General features: G+C 34.5%; 2 protein-coding genes across 2 annotated transcripts; one reads left to right on the forward strand and one right to left on the reverse strand.

Moving 5' to 3' along the window:
- Window positions 1-2,648: 2,648 nt before the first annotated feature.
- LOC147074063 (cytochrome c oxidase assembly protein COX19) lies at window positions 2,649-3,175 on the reverse strand. Its single transcript, XM_085944251.1, has one exon. It carries the CDS (start codon window positions 3,033-3,035, stop codon window positions 2,766-2,768), a length of 270 nt encoding a protein of 89 aa, XP_085800377.1. The 5' UTR covers window positions 3,036-3,175; the 3' UTR covers window positions 2,649-2,765.
- A 316-nt stretch (window positions 3,176-3,491) lies between these two features.
- LOC147074064 (putative RNA-binding protein 19) lies at window positions 3,492-20,743 on the forward strand. Its single transcript, XM_085944625.1, has 15 exons — window positions 3,492-3,590; window positions 3,667-4,044; window positions 4,818-5,075; window positions 5,967-6,101; window positions 7,790-7,970; window positions 8,308-8,420; window positions 9,320-9,428; window positions 10,140-10,328; window positions 11,700-11,858; window positions 11,977-12,080; window positions 12,933-13,427; window positions 17,709-17,911; window positions 18,572-18,688; window positions 18,775-18,883; window positions 19,413-20,743. Exons 1-15 carry the CDS (start codon window positions 3,555-3,557, stop codon window positions 19,614-19,616), a joined length of 2,790 nt encoding a protein of 929 aa, XP_085800751.1. The 5' UTR covers window positions 3,492-3,554; the 3' UTR covers window positions 19,617-20,743.
- The last annotated feature ends 275 nt before the right edge of the window (window positions 20,744-21,018 follow it).

The following is a 21,018-nucleotide window of genomic DNA, read 5'->3' on the forward strand; positions in this document are numbered from 1 at the left end:
GGAGGTAGGCTGTTGAGATCCAACATAAATAGTGCACACTAAACTTTGTCAGTCATACTTGTTTACTTTCATTGAACTACGACTACATATTGCAGATGGTATTGGTTAGTTTTTAAAATACATCAGTGAAACTGCAAATAATATTCAACTATAGGTGCGACGAAATTTTGGACTCGCTGGCATTCGGAGAGCGAACGTCGAGGTGTGAATACGTCAATTTGTTTCGTGATGGCGACGGGAGTATTAATTCTTATATCGTGTAAAGATGACTAAAAACGTTACCCATTTACTTGAAAAAGAAAACATGTCAATGAATATATTATTATTGTTACTAATAGAACAATAAACAGAACATTAAATGGACGCATGTTGGATTTATATGACAAATTATATTTCGTTCGGCATGCGTCATTTGCACTTGCGACCCGCAATCCGCGCATCGCCTAGCCACGATCTTTTTAGACCGTGCCTCAACTGAGGTATAGCCTTAAACCCTGCCTAGATCAAACCATTATAGTAAGAGGTAGGCTGTGGAGATCCGACAAAAATAATGCACACTTTGTCAGTCATACTTATTTGTTTTCTTGAACGAAGAATACAAATTGCAGATGGTGCTGGTTTAAGTCGATAAATCTGTACTAAGCTTAGAACTGAAAGTCTGGCTGTCTGTCTACAAATGAAACTTTTCAGATATCCTCAATTATTTTGATAAATTTGTATATTGTAAAGGCCATTCTAGGCTAGACATTTTTTTTTTAATTAATTCATAATTGGGAAATTGTTGAACTTCAGCGCTATCTGCTCTAAAGCATCTATTCAAGTATATTGTAGGTATAATTTCTATACTGACTTGGGATTTTAAATATCAATTAAAATTTATAGGATGGTTTTTATTTATTTATAACTTAGAAACACTTTGGGCCCACGTTGGTCGCCAGTTATTGTACGTTTTAGTTATAAAATAGAAACACTTAAGGTTTTAGTATTTATTCCGAGTTCACAGAGATTAATCAACAATAACAGAGAATACATTTTTAAACGGTACACGAATATAGATTGACAACATAAGATGACTTGCTCAACCAAATGAACTTGCCAAAGGATTAGTTTAGATCAGGTAGGTATCACATTTGAAAACTAGATATCGTCGGTGTTTTGTAAAAAGGGCGAATTAACCAAAATGCTATTTTACATGGGGAGGATTTTTAACTTTTGACATTTATTAGTTTATTACCTGTGGATGATTATAAATATCCAACAAGTTTATAACAAAGCTTAGAAAGAATACTGTCATTATAATAGGCATCATTGTATAATATTTTAAAAGTCCTAATATGTCACATTCGCTTTTTATTCATAATACTAAATGGATATTCGCCCTTACGATTATCGTTTTTAAGTACTTTCCTGTGGAGATACAAATTCGCCGTTTTTACACAACAAAGCTAGTGGGGTACATATTGTATTTTTATTGAAATTTCGATTTCGCCAAAATGGTTGATTCGCCCTTTTTACAAAACTCTGACGATATGTAACACACTTATCACTAGAAACGAATCTCAATAGTGTAAGGTGCTTAGTCTCAAAATAGAGGACCTGTATGATCAAAAGGGTCAGAGCTAATCAGACTAAACGGATTGGCTGTGAGAGATATCAATTACGGAATCAACATAGAGTTAAATCCTAATCTGTCTTCACAGTGCTTGCGAAGTCCAGTTAATGGGTAACGCCATTTATTGGTCTCTTTTCAAAGTTATGCCGCTGTACATAGAGTTAAATCCTAATCTGTTTTCACAGTGCCCCCAATGGGCCCCCTTTTGGAAGTTACACCTGCTATAAATTATATTTTTGTAATAATAATCATACATTTTAAGCCATTACACACAATGCAAACATTAAAATGAATACGTGTATTAATTAAGGCTCTAAGTACCAAAAAGTAGTATTGCCTGTAGATACAAAATACCGAGTCATTGCAGTAAAATTTCATGAAGCAGACCTTTTGAAAAATGTGGTTTTACAGTGTGAAGCAATCACGGCAGCTTCTATAATTTTAGGTATTAGGAAGTCGCAAGTGTCAACACACCATCGTCAGCCATTTTATATTGAATGAAGTTGACCACTGTAATGCTAGTTACACCATTATAAATAAAACAGGCCAACGGACTTACAACGTCAACAGGTTTAAATATTTTGCTGTATTTTTTTGACTTGCTTGAGGCACTTAGACCATAGCTGAAGTTATTGGCGTTAGTATGTAGAACATTTTCTATAAAAATGTCAGTTTTTTTGTTTTTGGTACTTAGAGCCTTAATTAATACACGTATTCAAATAATAATAAAAAAAACAAACTTCTGTAATATTCAATAAATTTGATGAATTTTCATTTGCAGATAGTTTTTGCATTATAAAGTTTATATATAATTATTGTATTGTGCTTTCAACGAACATGTTTTGTCTCCACGGACATAATATCAGATATCGGATTATAATATTTTTTGAATAATTTACATGGTATCAAAATTGGAGTTTTCTTATAAATTACATTTATAATGTAAATAGGTATCCCTTTGAGTCCACTAGAACCTGCAACTGCAACAAGCTGACTGCAATATTTGGAAAGCCTGTTCATCTATTCCCCTGTTTCCTCGACACTGCAGATAGTGCACTCATACACTGCACGAAGATTAAAACAATATGCCAATTCCATATAATGCAATTTATTACTGTGGTCTGTTAAGTCACATTTCTTAAGATTACAATTATTACGATTTATCTGTTATCGATTCAGTTTCACTAATTTGAAAGCCTAGCTTTGACCATTCCTCTTTGGCCATTAGATTATTTTGCATCCTGCATTCCAAGTAGTCTTTTGCTTGATTTCTACAAAGAGAGTTATCGCTATTGTTATTTGATAAACACAACATATACTTCAACATAGTTTTTTTGCACTGCCCCTCGTGATCCAATGGGAAACTGCCCTTGTCCGGAGGGGTTGGAGTGAAACTCTTCTGGCCGAATGTCATGGACGACATGACGGAGTATTTAGTTGTTCTCACACTGTGTGCATAAATTTACTAGAACCCCGTGACAGCGAATCGTGTTATTAAAGACAACAGTCGAAGCCTGAATTTTTGATAGAAAACAATGAAAACAAACGAATGTCGAATTCCAAACTTCAAACGTCAAAATAATAATTTGGATTCAATATAAAATTTAGTATTGCTATAAGCAACAACCATAAACTGGGTATTATATTTGTATATTGCCACATTACTCCGCAGTTTTCAGATACAGCAATAATAATATTATTGATTGAAAAATGTTGGCACCTTCAAAAACTTAAAACAATGCAAAAGTTTGTCATTCGTAAATATTTTTTAAAACCAGAGCAATTATCTCAGGTTTACGCAGTTGTACAAGTATTCCTGGCTATAAGAGACAATAAACAATAGTTTTGTGCCTTGGCAATTTATACATTATTTACATTTGATACGTCAAAACGTCAAAATATCGATGGTCCCACGTGCGAATTAGTTTTTATTTTAGTAAACATGTCTCGTTTAATCGTGAAGAATTTACCCAACAATGTCGGTAGTTGAATGCTTTTATAATAACGTCATGTCAACTGGGTGACATCCATTTATTTTACTTATTTAATTTCAGATCACCGTTGATAAATTGCGCGAGCTTTTTAACCAAAAAGGAGAAATTACAGACGTACAATTGAAATACACGAAGGAAGGTAAATTCAGAAATTTTGGGTTTATAGGCTTCAAAACAGAAGAGCAAGCCTCGGAAGCGCAAATCTTTTTTAATGGATCTTGTATAAAAACGACAAAAATTTCGGTGGAAACCTGTGTGTCAATCGGACACAGCAGCAAACCTCAAGCATGGAGTAAGTACGCCGCCGATAGCTCCGCCTACAGGAAACTTCACAATATTGTCAACGACAACCCGCCACCTCCGATTACAACTGACGGCGACACATCAAAATCTAGGAGTTCCAAAAAGGATAATGTTCTACTGGAAGAAATAGAAAAGGTGTGTATACGTTATTTTAGATAATTTAACATCAGTAGAATGTCCTGGATGTATATAATGCTAAAAACACATTACTATCACATCATATGAGCTCACATGCTAAAACCTATTGTAGCTCCCTTCCATACCATTGAAAACAAAGATACCTGAAAGCACGTGTATCAGGTTGGTGGTGTGGTGTGATACGTGTGAGGTGACCTTAGTGTGGTTCTGATACATCTTGACAGATTTTGCTAACTGACTTGATTCGTTTTAAACTCAAAACATGCCACGGGATGGGAAAATCTGTCTATAACATTTAAATACTTACCAAGTAAAACAGCATTATGTATTTTTTGCCCGTGACAGGACCTTACCGTGCGGTCACGTGACGTGATCGTAATATGTTTTTAGCATACGAGACATGGTTATAGACTCGTTTCGACTGATCACCTACTAGGATTTGATAAAGCTAAAACACATTTTCCAAAGCAATTTTTATATGTGGTGAATATCAAGCGACACACTTATTTTATAAATTACAATATTTTTCTATTAGCTTTACAATCTGACGTGTAACATAGCCGCCTCACGAAGAGGTTTTTACGAGAAACAGATCATTGTCACTTGCTTAACCCATTAAGTGCATGCTCACACACTAGGTCAAAATGCATATTAAAAAACAACATGTGAATTTTCGCCACCCTGATATTCAAACCTGAGAAATGGATACATTATCATCAGGCCATCGTGAGTGCGGGGGCGGAAATAAACTTAGTCTTTTTATTTTCCAGCGTAAAGATGACCCCATGTTTATGGAGTTCTTGGAAGTTCACGCGTCGAAATTAGACAAAGCTGTTTGGAGTAATGATGCTGTTACAAATAAGTCAAAAAAGGAGAAAAAGCAAACAGAAGACGCTGACAAAGATGAAGTCACAGTTAGTTCAAGTGAAAAGAAAACAGATGTCGCTGACGAGGAGCCGGATATCAAAAAGAAGACGAAGAAAAAAAAGAAAGATAAAGTCAGTGAGCAAACGATCAGTGACTTGGAGGTGATTCATTTTGTTTGTGATTAAATTTTATCAACCACTCTATGAAGTGATTTCATTTAATTATGAAGCAATAAAGTCATATAATTTAAAAAAAATAATAGATCCTGACACGGTTGCTTTTATGGAGCAAGGCCTCTTCGACTGGGTTACTGGGTATGTCGATGTGTCGGTAAAGATTGGTTCATTTAAATTCTCCGACCGAGATTTTATTTGTCACGTGTGGGCGATGACCTAATGTTACAATAGTTAAACACAAAAAACAGCATTATAATAATTAAGGTCTTTACTTTGGTGGGATGGAAATAGTGTCGTACATCGACCTCGCGTGATCGATGGAGCTGTCAAGGAGGAAAAGGTTACAACTTCAAGGGAGAGTCGCGGGGGCAGAAGGAAGATGAACGTTCGGACCTTATACTTGCGTTTTTTCAGATGGTCCTATGGGTCGTATCAATCCGCATGGAATATATTTAAAAAAAATAATTACAACATAAAAAGAACTTTTTATATACCACGTTCTTAAATTTTCTGTTGAATCATATAAACTTGACAATTCTATGTGTAAATACTTTTTTTTGTACTTGATAGAAATACTGAATAAATATAGAATACTGAAATGTCATGTTGACATTTCATATTGATTTCCATAGTAATGCACGTATGTATTAATAATTTAGTTGCTAGGACTGGACACACAAGAAAAAATTTGTACTGGACAAACAAGAATACGAGCTAATAAAACCTTGGTAAAAATGACTGATATCGGCCAAACCAAAAAATTTCATGTCGAGTTTTTTTTTCTTATGACACGAATTGGTACACTAATAATTTAAATATACATTCATATAATATTGGGTATGTGTTTATGTTAAAAACGTTATCGGTTTTTTCTAGTATTTAAACTCGCTAAAAAATAAAAAAGAAGACTTGAAATCAAATTCAGATGATGAAACCACTAAAGATGCGAAACCGGCAAAACAAAAAAAGGAAAAGAAAGATTGGCGTAATCGTGTACTTTTCTTTGTTAAGGTAAGATAAGATTTTTCTGAATCCAAACCATAATAATACATTGTCATAATGGAGTTGTGTAAACACTGGCCCATCATTGAGCAAATTGCTTGCAAAAAACATTTGAGTTTCAAGTTATTGTTATATTTTATATACCTACCTATATTAAAAATAAAGAACAGCTAAATTTCACACATAGGTAATATGTACTTACATTTTAGGGATAGTAATTCCTGATGAAATTTTTAATCCATGGTTTATGAGTATCTTGTCTAATTCCTGGATTAAATAAAAGCAACCGACGTTTGCCCAAATAGTCCAGCATTTGACAGTTTTACTTAAAAGTTTTTCGAAAGAATGAGAAAAATGCTCACAATGCAGGAAAAGGTTGAAGGCAGCAGAGGCTGATTTTTTGACTACGCGACCTCTATAAGTGGCTATATGTAAGCCGTCGGTGATCTAAAATGACTGGCCTACGATAGATAGATGTATTGCATTTTGGTTGGCTATCTTCGCATGCCACCAAAAGAAAAACATATTATAAATAACCGGCTTTGTCCTGACAGACATTTTCAATTAGGAAGTATTCAAGTATTTATTTCTTCTATAGTAGGCATTACTGATTGAATAGGACTGTAATTTACAATCTCTGTATACATTAAAACCTGTCGTCGCCACTGGTCACAATGGAGTTGAATATTTGGAATATTTGTCATGCTCCTGCGCCGGAACCGCTCACCAAACGAAGGAATATTTTACGATATAAATTATTGGAAATTTTTTCTAGTTTATTGTACTATGTGATACATAAAGTACACCAGAAAAGAGTTTCGATCGGAAACCCTATTAAAAGTATTTATTTTCCGACTTTTTAGACCGGTGAGAGCAGAAAAAATCCGTCGTGGCAAAGTAAAAATTTGATAAGAACACTCATAGGCCCAAACTGGAAATTTCACATGTAATGGCTTCGGGAGTAAATAACGTTAAGTTACAAATGCTTGAATAGTCTACTAATTTTCTAAAAAACTTTGATTTCATATTTTTTTAACAACTAAATTGGATGAAGTAATAATAAAAAACATTGTTCACCCCCTTAATTATATTGAATTTCAAAAGAAAAATATTACATACGATTTTTCTGAATAATCTATAGCCTGTTATTTACACAGTAGAACCCCGATCTACCGTTCTCGCATAAATTGTTTTCCCGCATGGATCGTTCATTTTTGAAAATCCTGCCAAACATTTAACTTGAGAACCCATAAGAACAATGTTAAATAATCCCGCATTGACCGTTCCCCGATTTATCATTTCCCTCGATCTATCGTCTAAATATTATGCTCCCGTCAAAAATATTATTCCGATTGACCATTTTTATTGAATATTTTTCATTTCGCTTTCGTAGAATTGTTTATGATGCATCCTTTCAGTCGCGTCGCTTTGTTTGCACAGGTCGGTCGGCGCTCAGTCTTGCCTCTCATCTCATATCACGAATTGTTATTAGTCTCAACTAAAATGCCCCCATGAAGAAAACTAGAACTAGCTGAGAAACTGCAAATAATTCAAGACGTTGAAAAAAATCCAGGAGAAAAACGAGTTGACATTTTTTATATATCCCGCACGTATCGTTTTTTTTTAGGGTCCCTTAAAAACTGTAGAATCGGGGTTTCACTGTAAATGATAATATGTATTTATACTTTGATTGACAGATGCAGGGCATGCCATTTTCTTGTAAGAAAAAAGATGTGAAAGAATTTTTCCGACCTCTGGTTCCTTTCACTATCCGGATTCCACGTTTCCAGAGCAAACTCACCAGAGGTTTCTGTTACATCGGATTCAGATCAGAAGACGAACGGAAAAAGGCTATATTCAAAAATAAATGCTTCTTAGGTAGGTACCTAATAACATTCTTATGCATACTTACTAAACTTGATAAACGATCCTCCAGCCAAGAATGGAACTTAAATGTCTTCAATTCATTTACGTTTTGTCGATACGACAGAAATAATCATTGAATTACATAATAGATACCTAGTTAATATCTGTCAACTTGTAATTGGTGAATTTGACTTCACAGTCTGTGATTTTTCAATTAACTATAACGGTTAATTGGAATGTCAATATTTATCAAGGAATAGTATATTTGTCAGTCGAACCCCGAGTCTATAAATTTAATGTTGAAGTCTGTTTAGTCAGTTTAAATCATAACAATCATATTCATTTATAGGTGGTCACCGGGTGATCGTGAATTATTATGAAAATAAAAACAATATCCCGGGCGATGAGGAGGAAGACGGAAATGATGGCTCAAATAATAATTACAAACACAAAGCGCAAGAGGTTAGTTTTTACCTTTATATACAGCGCATGGCCTATGTACTGATCTAATCCTTCATAGTTATTTTTAGAGTTTTAAAATAACTAAATGATTTTTATTATCAGTTACTCAAAAAAAACTCTAAATTGGAACAATGTACTTATATTGAAATCTAAATCCGTGAATCACCGAGTGTACTGAGAGAAACCCAAACCATGTACATATAACACATGTTTATATAATATCGACTGCTTAATCTGCCAACCAGCTACTTTACTCAATTTGTGCAAATTGTTCAGGAAGGAAAAAAAAACTTCATAATTTAACTACATATCGAGCTGAATTTAATAATTCCAAAAATACACTTAAATTTTTTTTTTTTTTAATAAGCTGCACTACAAATTTTTAATTATAATTAATACACTTTTTTAGCTTCCCTTTTATACATAAAGAAAATTTATATAAAGAGCCGAGTCGTTCCATTTATGATATTGGAAATTTGGCACCAGCATTCAAGCTGTTTTGTGTGAAGAATGATAACGCATTTATTTATAGGTTTAGGAGTTTGAAATTTTGTGTGAGTATAAAAAACATACTTTATAAGAAAATGCCATCAAAATCTCATTTTTGGTCAAAAGCGCAGTTAGCTGGTTTGAAGATTAAGCAGCCAATATGTGTTATGTAGGTATAGATCGCACAACAAGAGTTGAGGCAGCCGAATACTCACACAGACGCATTCAAAAAAGGAACAGCCTCTAAAAGAATACTGTATTCTTCAGAAGTTCACCAATACACACAATTTTTCGTATCTGTGTCGTGCCAACTCTAACTGAGAGACCTATAACTGATGTATTTCTATTTCTGTAGCTTCCATCTTCTAGGGATTTGTGATTTGTGATAGTGAAAAAAGTTGTCTGCTTAGGAGTCGATAAAGAATGAGGAGAGCATCGCAGAGAGTGGATTGATTTACGTCAGGAACTTGCCATACATCACGACAGAAGACGAGATTCAAACGCTCTTTGAGAAATATGGTATTGGTTTCTTTTTATCTAAACATTATAATATAATATCCCTATGAACACACGTAAAGAAAACAAATAATGTGCAAACGACTACACCCTCTCCCCGGAATCTGCCAACCGTGTTCATAATTTATTTATTTACATAAATACAAAACACTATTAAATTTGTCATCGTATTGTTATTATGATTATATTTAATCATTGTCTTTAGCTACAAGAGCCAAAGGAAAATGTAACATAGCCAATTTATTAAAAGCTTATTTTCGATTGATTAGGTTCTGACACTGCCAGTCATAGCTTAATGCTTAATAGGTGGGTAATAAGGTTTTTACCTATTTTGTTGTATTAATTTATTATTTAAGTTAGAATTAACTGTATATTGTCACCTTTGGTGCGTGTGAATAGTGCCTGAAGATGTGGAAAGGCGAAACCCGGGTCGCAAAAAATGACTCAAATGAAAAAGTACAAAACTTAAATCCATTAGAATTTTAATTCAAATTCCATTAAGTACCCTCAGTCGATAGTATTAATATTAACATCGGTTTATGATAACTAAAATACCATAATACAAACATTCTTGATTGTTCTCTCTAAGACTGATTGCGACGTAATAAAGATGTAAATAATTATTACAGTGAGCACGCAACGCAACACTTTCTATGTCGGAAATACAAATAATTATAAGGAGATGGTATTGTAAAATCTGAAATAAATTTGAAGGTCCAGTGAGTGAAGTGAACATTCCGGTGGATAGAATCACTCACCAGTCAAAGGGGTTTGCGCACGTGACATTCATGATGCCGGAGCACGCGGTGAAGGCATACGGCGAGTTGGATGGGACTGTCTTCAGCGGACGAATGCTGCATTTGCTCCCTGGCAAACCCAGACAGCCCGTTGATCCCGATGAAGGTAATGATATTTTAATTTAGTCAAATATTTCAACTCCTGCGAATGTTCCGTATAGACATTTCCGTGGCATCGTTCCAGTATACATTCTTAAATACATTAGACACAACGACAATCTGAGATTCGCAACTCTGATTAATGTACCAAAATTAATAAAACTTAATTATTTTTACTCGGTTTTTAGTTAGTTCTTCTTCTTATCGTACTAGCCACTATCGGGACGATATTTGCTTTATTAGTTGCTACCCAGAACAGTTGGGTGGAGTTGCACTCATTACCGATCACGGAGGTTATTAAGCTAGGAAAAGCGGCATCGTCCTCCACTACGTTTACCATTGATCTTTCCTCGGATGACAAGTTGGGGAACGCTGTACTTTATTCCCCCCATTATGCGGCCGAGGTACTGTAGCTGTCTGGTTTTGATACTACCCAGAAATTTTCGGTTTTTTATTATTCGATTGAGAATGTCACCGTGTCGGTCCGAGGAATCTTGAGAATGAGTCTGTACAGCCACATTTCGAAAGCCCCAACTCTCCGTGAGAATTTAGAGACTGGTTTAGCATCCATACCTCCTTACCATAGAGAAGGATTGAGAAAATATAACAGCATGCCCTACACAGTCTTAGATTTAGGCTAATGTCTCGATTGCTATATTAGTTCTTGTTTTTATTTCCTGAGACTAGTCCCATTTCTCATTGGCTACTTTGTATTTACATGAACTACACTTAGAAGTAAGAGAAAAGTAGTATCTAATAATTGTGGAGACATTTCTCAAATATGTAGATAATGAAGTAGTTCAATAATAAATTAATATCATCACTATTCATGTAAAAATTACTCACTATCAACAGAAACTGTTGAGGTATAGTATTATAGTTCTCTGGTGGGTCAGGTTCAGGATATTGTTCCATTTAGTGACCTACGCTTACAATTATTCATTGTCATATTTAACTGAAATGTCATTCCCGCTAACAGTGACTTGCCCGAATATGCAGTTTTATTGGACAAAACTAGTTATGCAATAGTGCCCTAGAGAGAAAGTCTGAAAGGTAGACTTAAAGGCAGCTGAATAGATGAGGTAGTTAAATTGTGCGGAAGGTGGCAGCGTGCTTAGTGAACCCCGAAAGGCATGGAAACGGCTAGAAGAGGCTTTCATTCATGGATTGATTCAGGGTGATGGTCATTAATAAACCCATATGCCTGCTGACACGATTTCACGACGGTGACTGACACCGTTCTAAATAGATTTGAATTCAGAACTCTGTACACGCTTATGATGTTCGAATTATCTCTCACAACTGTCAGCATAACAAAATTTAAAAAAAACTATTTTTGTTTTCTTACTGACGATTTCTAAATGTTTTTCTATTGTAGAAGGACTGACGTACAAAGAAAAAAAGGCAAGGAAACAGAAATTGCAAGCGAATTCAGCCCACAACTGGAATACGTTATTTCTCGGAGCGAATGCGGTCGCAGACGCCGTCGCAAATACTTATAACACTACTAAGGAACGTCTCCTCGAAGGCAACTCAAGTATGTTTCTATAATTACATTTGAAATATTTAACTATTCATGTATATAATATGTTATACTCCCAATGTCTCCCTTGAAATGTCATCATGTAAATTATGTAATTTTTTTGATGTTTTAGAAACAAGTGCGGCAGTGCGATTAGCTTTGGGTGAGACTCAACTCGTGGCCGGCACTAAGAAGTTCCTCGAAGAGAATGGTGTTTGCTTGGATGCCTTTAACCAGGTTTTTAAAAAAAAAATTAAACAGGTTTCGTGACTTGCAAACGTACTTACAATTTAATAGGTCACGATAACTGTAAGATAGCAGTGAATGCAGCACACTCAATGTTTTGTTTATCTTATCATTTTAGAGACAATATAATGGACAAATCGTGACTAAGCTGCAAACTGCACGGTGCATTCAAAAAACATGTTTATCTTTAACTACTTTGGTTTTTTTATGATTACAGACTTGCATACTGTTTATTTATTACACTAATTAGCATTTGGTGTTTTCAAACCTAAAGGTCAAACTCAGGTTGAAATTTACAACTGTCTAAATTTTTATTTACGTTTCATATCTTGCTCAATTAGATTGTTAAAGATACTAATAACTTTACTAATGCCAACAATTCCTTTTCTCCTGACAAATAAAACAAACAGAATATAAATTACCATTTTTACCGTGATTGATGTTGAATAATAATTTTGTTACTCCACATTTGTATTTGTAACTGAATACCGATCGAACTTGGAAATACCTACTCAAAATATGAGCTAGATATTATTTAGCGCCCACGGTGATCCGGTCGGTTGAGTGGCCGTCTCCGAAGGTGCAGTCGTGGATTCGATCGGACTACATTGGTCACCGATGACATAACCTTCACTCTGTGGAAGCCCATAATATGCTCCGAAAACGATAATTTCCTTTTTTTACTTTTGAATATTTAAAAGAGACGTTAATAATTGTGCGTATGCGATATGCTTCGTACATAATATTACCTTACTCGCTAGCGTTCCAATTTGATATTTTTCCTAGATGTCGCGTGTGTTACAACAAGGGTGATTATTTGATTATGAATCTGTGCAATTTTAGCCTTCAATAAAGCGGTCGAAGAAAGTGATATTGGTAAAAAACATGCCAGCGCAGACGACCCGAGACGAAGTGGTGGCGCTGTTTGAACCTTTCGGGTTGGTGGCGCGCCTCGTCTTGCCGCCCCATGGCATCACGGCGCTCGTGGAGTTCGTCGAACCCTCCGAGGCCCGGCGCGCTTTCACCAAACTGGCTTACTCTAAGTTCAAATATCTCCCACTCTATCTGGAATGGGCGCCCGATAACGTCTTCAGAGAGACCCCTGCAGAAAATGTAGAAGTCAAATCAAAACAAATCACAGCAAATGACAGTAAAAAATTGGAGGATGGAAATGACTTAGAGAAAAGGGTTAATGAAAACATCGTCACAGAAAAGGATTCGAATCGGAAAGAGAAGGCGGAGCTTCAACACGAGGACGAGGAGGACGCTCCCGAAGTTGGCACAATATTATTCGTGAAAGGCCTTCATTTTGATAGTAGAGAAGAAAATGTCAGAAGAGTATGTAAAATATTTGATTTTCTAATTCAGTGTTTCCCAATTAGTTGTAGTCACGTAACCCTCTTATATTCCATATAACATAACCGAATCCCTTAAGACGTTACTTCAGTGAAACGGCAAATAATTCTCAACTATAAGCGCGACGAAATTTTGGACTCGCTGGCAATCGGAGAGCGAACGTCGAGGTGTGAATACGTCAATTTGTTTCGTGATGGCGACGGGGGTCTTAATTCTTAAATCGTGTAAAGATAACTAAAAACGTTACCCATTTACTTGAAAAAGAAAACTTGTCAATGAATATATTATTATTGTTACTAATAGAACATTAAATGGACGCAAGTTGGATTTAAATGACAAATTATATTTTGCTCGGCATGCGTCATTTGCACCCGCAATCCGCGCATCGCCTAGCCACAATCTTTCTAGACCATGCCTCAACTGAGGTATAAGCCTTAAGTGTAGCACATGAATTTAAAAAAAAGCTTTCGTTGCGAATTTGTTTTTCAAGTTCGGATTCTTCAAGAAAATCCATAAGGTGCAAAGCCCGCAGGAAGCAGCATGGTGAGGTGTGGAGGTCATGAAGAGTTTTATGAGGCATAAGCTTAACAAATCACCTCGTAAAACCCCTCATAACATCCACACCTTATTTTATCTCTCACATAAAATAGTTCACTTTGGAGTGATATTGTACTTTGTTTAGTTTGTAAACAGGTATGTCAGTAATGTAATAAGTATGCAATTTTGAATAACCATCAAATGCTTGTTTACTTGTTACTCAAATCTATGATCACAAAATATCGCAATATAATAATTATTATAACAACTCTTGCCGTGGTTCAGACCTCGTGATACAACTGGACTTGTAAATGCAAAGCAAGGCCGACTGATCCATACCTTCACATATAATTTTTAATTTTTACCGTAATGATCGCCTTTTAATAAAATTAATAATCTGGACTAGGGAATCCAATCCCGAGCCAAAATTCTGATCCCGGGATTTCGGGATTACAATTTGACAATCCCGGGATTGGCATTTTTTTCCATTGTTAATATAAAATTTTTATATTTACAAACATTGATAAAATCGGTCAAAAATAAATCTAGTGTAATTTATACTATTTAAGACATTTATTGTTAATATTGTATACATTCAATCTTGGAAATACATAAGTTTAATGGAGTAAATAATATTTTAATGGAGTAAATAGGCGGCTCTCGTGGTGCAGTGGGTAAGGCGCTCGCCTTCCACCCGAGAGTTCCTGGGTTCGATTCCCGGTCATGACAAAAACATTTATGTGTTTTTCTCAAAGCCTGGGTGTTTGTGATTGTTCAAAATTACTAACAACCACCTTGTACGAAAAAGCAAGGATATGGTTATTAATAATTCTAAAAAAAAAAAAAAAATATTTTAATATAAATAAAAATGTGAATTTAATATGAGATTGCTGTTTCTGATAATAAAGACTTAAGGCCATGCATTAGTTGAGGCACGGTCTAAAAAGATCGTTGCTAGGCGATGCGCGGACTGCGGGTCGCGGGTGCAAATGACACCTGTCAAACGAAATATTATTTTTCATATAAATCCAACATACGTTCATTTTATGTTCTGTTTATTGTTCTATTACTAACAATAATAATATATTCATTGACATGTTTTCTTTTTAAAGTAAATGGGTAACGTTTTTAGTCATCTTTACACGATTTTAGAATTAATTGACCCGTCGCCATCACGCAGCAAAGTGACGTGCTTACGACTCGAGATTCTCTCAGTGAATGGCAGCGAGTCCAAAATTTCGTCGCGCCTACAGTTGGAAATTATTTGGCGTTTCACTGATGCGTCACCTTAATGAATGGGTTAGCGAGATTTAAAATAGTAAAGCAAATCATGGTGTACTTATGGCCTTTCCGCTTCATAAATCAGATTAGTCAGCCAAATATGAAACTGCCGTAAAACGTATGAGATCGTGGTGGAATTACTTTGTTAATAATGCTAAGCATTGTTTTTGTCCAATCTTTCTCATTTCTATTAATTTATGTGAAAAAATAAAATGAATCGGCAACTTACACATGGGTATAAATCAAACTTCATTCAAACTCAGTTTATTTCTAATATAATTATTTGTTATTAAAAGTATATTTTCGTTTTTATTTTATTTTCCATAAAAATTGATAAAAAAAATCAATCCCGAAAGTTTCAGGATTATGTTTATCAATCCCGGGATTCATAGGTATCGAAAATAGCTCGGGATCCCGGGATTGGAAACCCTAATCTGGACTGCTTCGCTTCATTGAGGACAGTTTTTAGTTTAGTTGAAATATTTTACTAGTCTAGTCTTCAATCCCCCTTCCTTGGTCAAGAAAACATTCTGTCAAACAGTTAAGCCATAGCTGATATTACCAAACCGACAGTAAAGTGACAGACATCATTCTAAAACATCAATCAATCACTGAGAATGAACAAATTGCAAATGGCAGTATGTTCGCTGATACTAGCCATCTATGTTAAGACTCCGCTGAACAGGAACAAGGTCATTCATAGTTTAGTCAGAAATAAACCTCAGCGTTGAAAGGACGTCATTTTAATTAAGTCTAACCTCAAAAACCTCTAACCATCGGGGATTTATTTTAAGAAAAGCAATAATTATTAATTACAATTCTCGGTCGAACGAATATCATTATTATTATTATTCCCTTCAAACATAACATGTATGCGACGTAACCTGAAGCCAGCCGAACGAATACAGGGCTGTCAAAATAATATCAATCTAATTTTACGTTTTAAAGAGTTACAAATTTAAAGTTAAAAATAGCTTACTGTACAGATGGAATAATTACATACTTCCAAGCGTCAAACGGCATACAACATTCATCTAAAATAATTATGAAAAGACTGGCTGATTATGTTATGTTATTTTTGTATTGTTCTTATTTTTTTGCTTATCAAAATATTTCACATATTATCTGATGATGTGTATTTTGGATATATCGTAATATGTATCTTGTCTCATTAAAATTGCTATTAAGTTGATATAACATAGGAAAATCTGTAAATCATTAAAATGTTAATTTCGTTATAGTTTTTAATTAAACCGGTGCAATTACATATTAGATTTAAACACTGTTGTACTGTGTGACTTTTATAATATCAGATAGCCTTACGCGAGATGGGCAAGATAAAAAATAAAACTGCACACAATTAAAAACAATTTATCATAAAAACAAGTAAGACGTCTTCGACAGCCCTGGGTGATTCGAGTCTGTCGGCAGTTTTTTTTGTCTTGTACTCGGCGATCCGCTAGCTTTGAATAAAAAAAGTAATCTGTGGGTGACCAAGTTAATAATCATTTTTTATAAGTATAAATTATTTCTTGCATTGGCTTTACTTTCAACAAAATACAATAATTATTGTACCTACCAACTAAAAGTAAAGTTGCGTTACTTGTTTTTAAAAGTGTCAGACTAAATTTAAACCAATCTGGTAAGTAATAAAAAGTCACTTTCTTTTTATAATAAACTATATTCATTCAAATACTATTCATTAATAATGTTTTCTTGGATAGCACATGAAATAAAAATGTAGGTAGATGTGTATTTCAACATCCTTCCAGGGCTCGAAATGGACCGGAACGCACCGGAGCGCCGTTCCTGTTCGTGAAATTGGTAAAATTATCGCTCCATCTCGTGGAATAAATAATTGTCCCGTCTGAGCTGGATAGGCCATATAATAGAAAATCTAACACACTTATTTTTATGAAAAAGAACACATCAACTTTGATAACTTTACTATGTAAAAATCTTCAGAAAACCGTCGAGCGCTCCGGTTCGTAAATTTTTCTATTTCGAGCGCTGCATCCTTCGTATGTTTAGTTAAAGGTTTTCAGGTTAAAACGTTATTAATATATTATTATGTTTATATCGTGGCTATTCATCATATTGGTTGCAATTACTTGCCACCAAATAGCTGATTAACAAATTGAATTTAGTAACATTTACGTATATTAGAAGATATCATTTTTTGGTCACCCCATTCTTTATTCACTTCGACAGTGTTTATGATTTAAATTTGATTAAGATAACATTATTTACTTTAGACCAAAGCATTGTCGGCGACCTTTGAATATTACCAGTAGAGCAACAATTCCGGACCACATGTAAAAAAATCATATTTTCAATTCTCAAGGGCAATTCTGTAGAGCGTCCCCTTAAGTTTACTTCATCCAAAATTCATTTGTGTCGGAAAAGTGTCCTGATTGACTAATTCTCTTTTTTTAAATCTTTCAGCACTTTGAATGTTGCGGAAAACTCTTCTCTGTCACGGTTGCCATGAAAAATGACCCTCGGAATCCAGGCAAAAAATTATCCATGGGTTATGGATTTGTGCAATATTTCACCAAACATGCTACGGAAAAAGCCCTCAAAACTTTACAACTGTCAATGTTGGATGGAAAACAGATTGAATTAAAACGATCAGAGAGAACTCAGAGGTATTTATTATTTAAGTGAAACTACAGTTTAATACTAAATCGCCGGTAGAATGGATCCGGCTGATGTGTAATGAAAAATCTGTACAGTCAACTCAGAAAACCAAAAAATGCCGAGTGGGCTCAAACTGTCGATTTTCGATCTGTTCTACCGCTGGACTATATCCCCAGACTCAGTATTGACAAAATACTTTATAATGTTTAACAAGAAAATGTGAAAAAAAATAACACAAATCGGTTGGGTTACGGTCAACCTTTCGGATGACATCCTGGATGCGCCCCCCTTTTCCTTTGATATCTTGCCTTATTTAAGTCGCCCGGTCAACCGCGCAAAAATTAGGCATTGGGAAATTTCAACAATAACAAAACAGAAATCGCCATTAGAAACATGTCTCGTTTTATCAAAATTAAGAAAAATATTTATTGTTTATGTGACCACATTTCTACCCTGCACGCATGTTTGACTTTACCAAAAAGCATTATCCTTTATTACCGCAGCAATAATGTGTGTATATAATAAATTATATTTCCGTGTATGGGATATAAATTGTACCAATACATTGATAGGTTATTTTTCTTTAATTTTCCATCATCTTTTGCTGATGTTGACATGACAGTGTATGAAATATGTATCTGTAAAATTTATTAAATTTAACATTTCAGTGAGGATGTGAGAACTGCAAAGAAAGAAACTGAGATTAGAAAGCAAACCGGAGTCAAAATTCTCGTACGTAACGTCCCCTTCCAAGCCAATCAAAGAGAAATTCAAGAAATATTTAGGTGAAATTTTAAGCAAATTAAGCTCTACTATAAAATATCCTGACTGTATAGTTTCAATTAACATTATATTGTTGTCCGTTTTGTAGCACATTTGGTGAGATTAAAGCTTTGAGAATGCCAAAGAAACTGCAACCCGGAGAGAGTAGGCACAGAGGATTCTGCTTTGTCGAATATTATAACAAAGGAGATGCAAAGGTATGAAAATAATATGAGACATAGATTTCAAGTATTGATAAGAAAAAATGCTCTCAGCTCGGTTACACGCCATTAATTAGGACAGCATATTAATGATATTGTGACCGAGTTTCCCTCGGACTGCGATTCCCAATGAAAATTTTCATGTAAACAAAAAAAACATGCCACTTTTCTTTTAATGAAATAATTTTAATAAATGTGATGAACAGTTTTCGCGTGATTTATTAATAAAACATTTTGAAAGTTAAACTTAGATACATGCGTGATTGTTATTGCACAACTTTATTAAAATATACGATTGAGCAACTTTCACAAAATATTGCACAGGTTCCTCAAAAAAAACAATATCAGGAATCAACAGTGTAACGTCTGCCAGACAGAATAATTTGGTGAAAAAAGGAATAACTGCTAATCAGTATTATGGAGCCATATTTTATAACGTAGTTTGTCTTGTTTGTCCTCAATGATGATTGGGAATGACGTTTGAAGGTCGAGGAGATACTTTTCTTAATTAAATGTATTTTTGCAGAGTGCCTATGAAGCTTTATGTCAGAGTACTCATTTGTATGGGAGACGTTTGGTCCTGGAATGGGCCAAGCCTGAGGATGACACTGAAATGCTCGACTCCATACGGAAGAGAACGGCGGAATCTTATCATGCGGAACTTCCGGGCGGAAAGAAAACCAAGAAAGCACTCCTGCAGCCTGAAGGCATGGAAGAAGACGAAGATTAGTAATACCGCAGAATATATTTTATTTTACTATTTAGGTACTGAATAATGAAATTATTAGGATACATACATATGTATTTAATAAAAATAAATTATGAAATGCCATCCGAGAAATTTTTTCAAAACCGATTAACCACAATCTCCCGACGAACCTCGCTCGGCTAGACTGGACATTGTAATTTAGCGAGTTTGAATAAAATAATTTTAACCTGTCATCCCATTTTACTCTGATAAATGTTCACCGTAACCTGATTCTAAATCTTGCGAAAGCATCAAGGAGTATGCTGTGACAACTCAAATTTATAGCCATGAATGTCTCATAGCAATAGATCGTCAAAACTTTTTGTATGTTGCTTATAAAATATACGTAGTCACTTTATTGAGTATACAGTATATAGGAAGCACTAACAGTAGTCTCGGCCGCCTCCAGGAAATGTCCTCCTTTAAGGGGGTACATGCTCAGCGCAGGTCAAAATGGAGCTTTTATTGCATTTTCAAAGCATGATCCTGGGCATTCCTTAAACGTTGTAGATAATCTATTTATATAATTTTGAAGCCTTATTATCCTTTATATTTATTTTAAACATTTGATGACTGCATAAAGTATTTTTGTTACATAAAATAGTATTCTTTTAAACCTCTCGCTCTAATGTTTTAGAATACAGTCATATTTCGGTACATGAATATGCAGTGGTGTTAAGATTTTTTACATTTATTAATTTTTAAACCCATTTATAAAACCATTAGTATAATTTATGACGAGATAATTTTAGTAAAATATTCACGATAAAAAATTATATTGATAATCTCTGTGATCCCAAATTTGACAAGAATTAGGCATTTTATTATTCAAAAAATCGGCAAGATTAACAAATTTGAAGATAATTCTAAAGATACTCATTATAAGCTATGTCTTTGACCATTCAAGTGTGATAAACATCCTACAAATAATGATTGCTTTATAATAATTATTGACCTAAGAATAAGGTAGTGTTTTTTTGAAATACGCCATTTCTTTTGGCATTCCGCAGTGGTTAAGCTACAACATATGGGCGTAGCCATAAATTGACAAACTATAATTATTGAAGTATGGAGTAAAATGATGTTAACGCACGTTTCAACATGTACCGATTAAAAAAAAAAAAAAAAAACGGTTAGGTTAGGTGACTTAACTACTGGGGAATGCCAAAAGAAATGGCGTTTTTCAAAAAAACACTACCTTATTCTTAGGTCAATAATTATTATAAAGCAATCATTATTCATAGGATGTTTATCACACTAGAATGGTCAAAGACATAGCTTATAATTAGTATCTTTAGAATTATCTTCAAATGTGTTAATCTTGCCTATTTTTTGAATAATAAAATGCCTAATTCTTGTCAAATTTGGGATCACAGAGATTATC

Source organism: Rhyacophila brunnea, unplaced genomic scaffold (assembly GCF_057557595.1).
Source record: "Rhyacophila brunnea isolate RB1 unplaced genomic scaffold, BYU_Rbru_1.0 scaffold_17, whole genome shotgun sequence".
NCBI lineage: Eukaryota > Metazoa > Arthropoda > Insecta > Trichoptera > Rhyacophilidae > Rhyacophila > Rhyacophila brunnea.

What these genes read in the sequence shown, in the direction of transcription:
- LOC147074063 (XM_085944251.1), bottom strand. Translation starts at nt 3,035, where the DNA reads ATGTCGTCCATGACATTCGGCCAGAAGAGTTTCACTCCAACCCCTCCG.
- LOC147074064 (XM_085944625.1), top strand. Translation starts at nt 3,555, where the DNA reads ATGTCTCGTTTAATCGTGAAGAATTTACCCAACAAT. An exon ending in AACGCTCTTTGAGAAATATG is followed by an intron (nt 9,429 to 10,139) that starts GTATTGGTTTCT and finishes ATAAATTTGAAG; the next exon opens with GTCCAGTGAGTGAAGTGAAC. An exon ending in GAGAAGAAAATGTCAGAAGA is followed by an intron (nt 13,428 to 17,708) that starts GTATGTAAAATA and finishes TAAATCTTTCAG; the next exon opens with CACTTTGAATGTTGCGGAAA.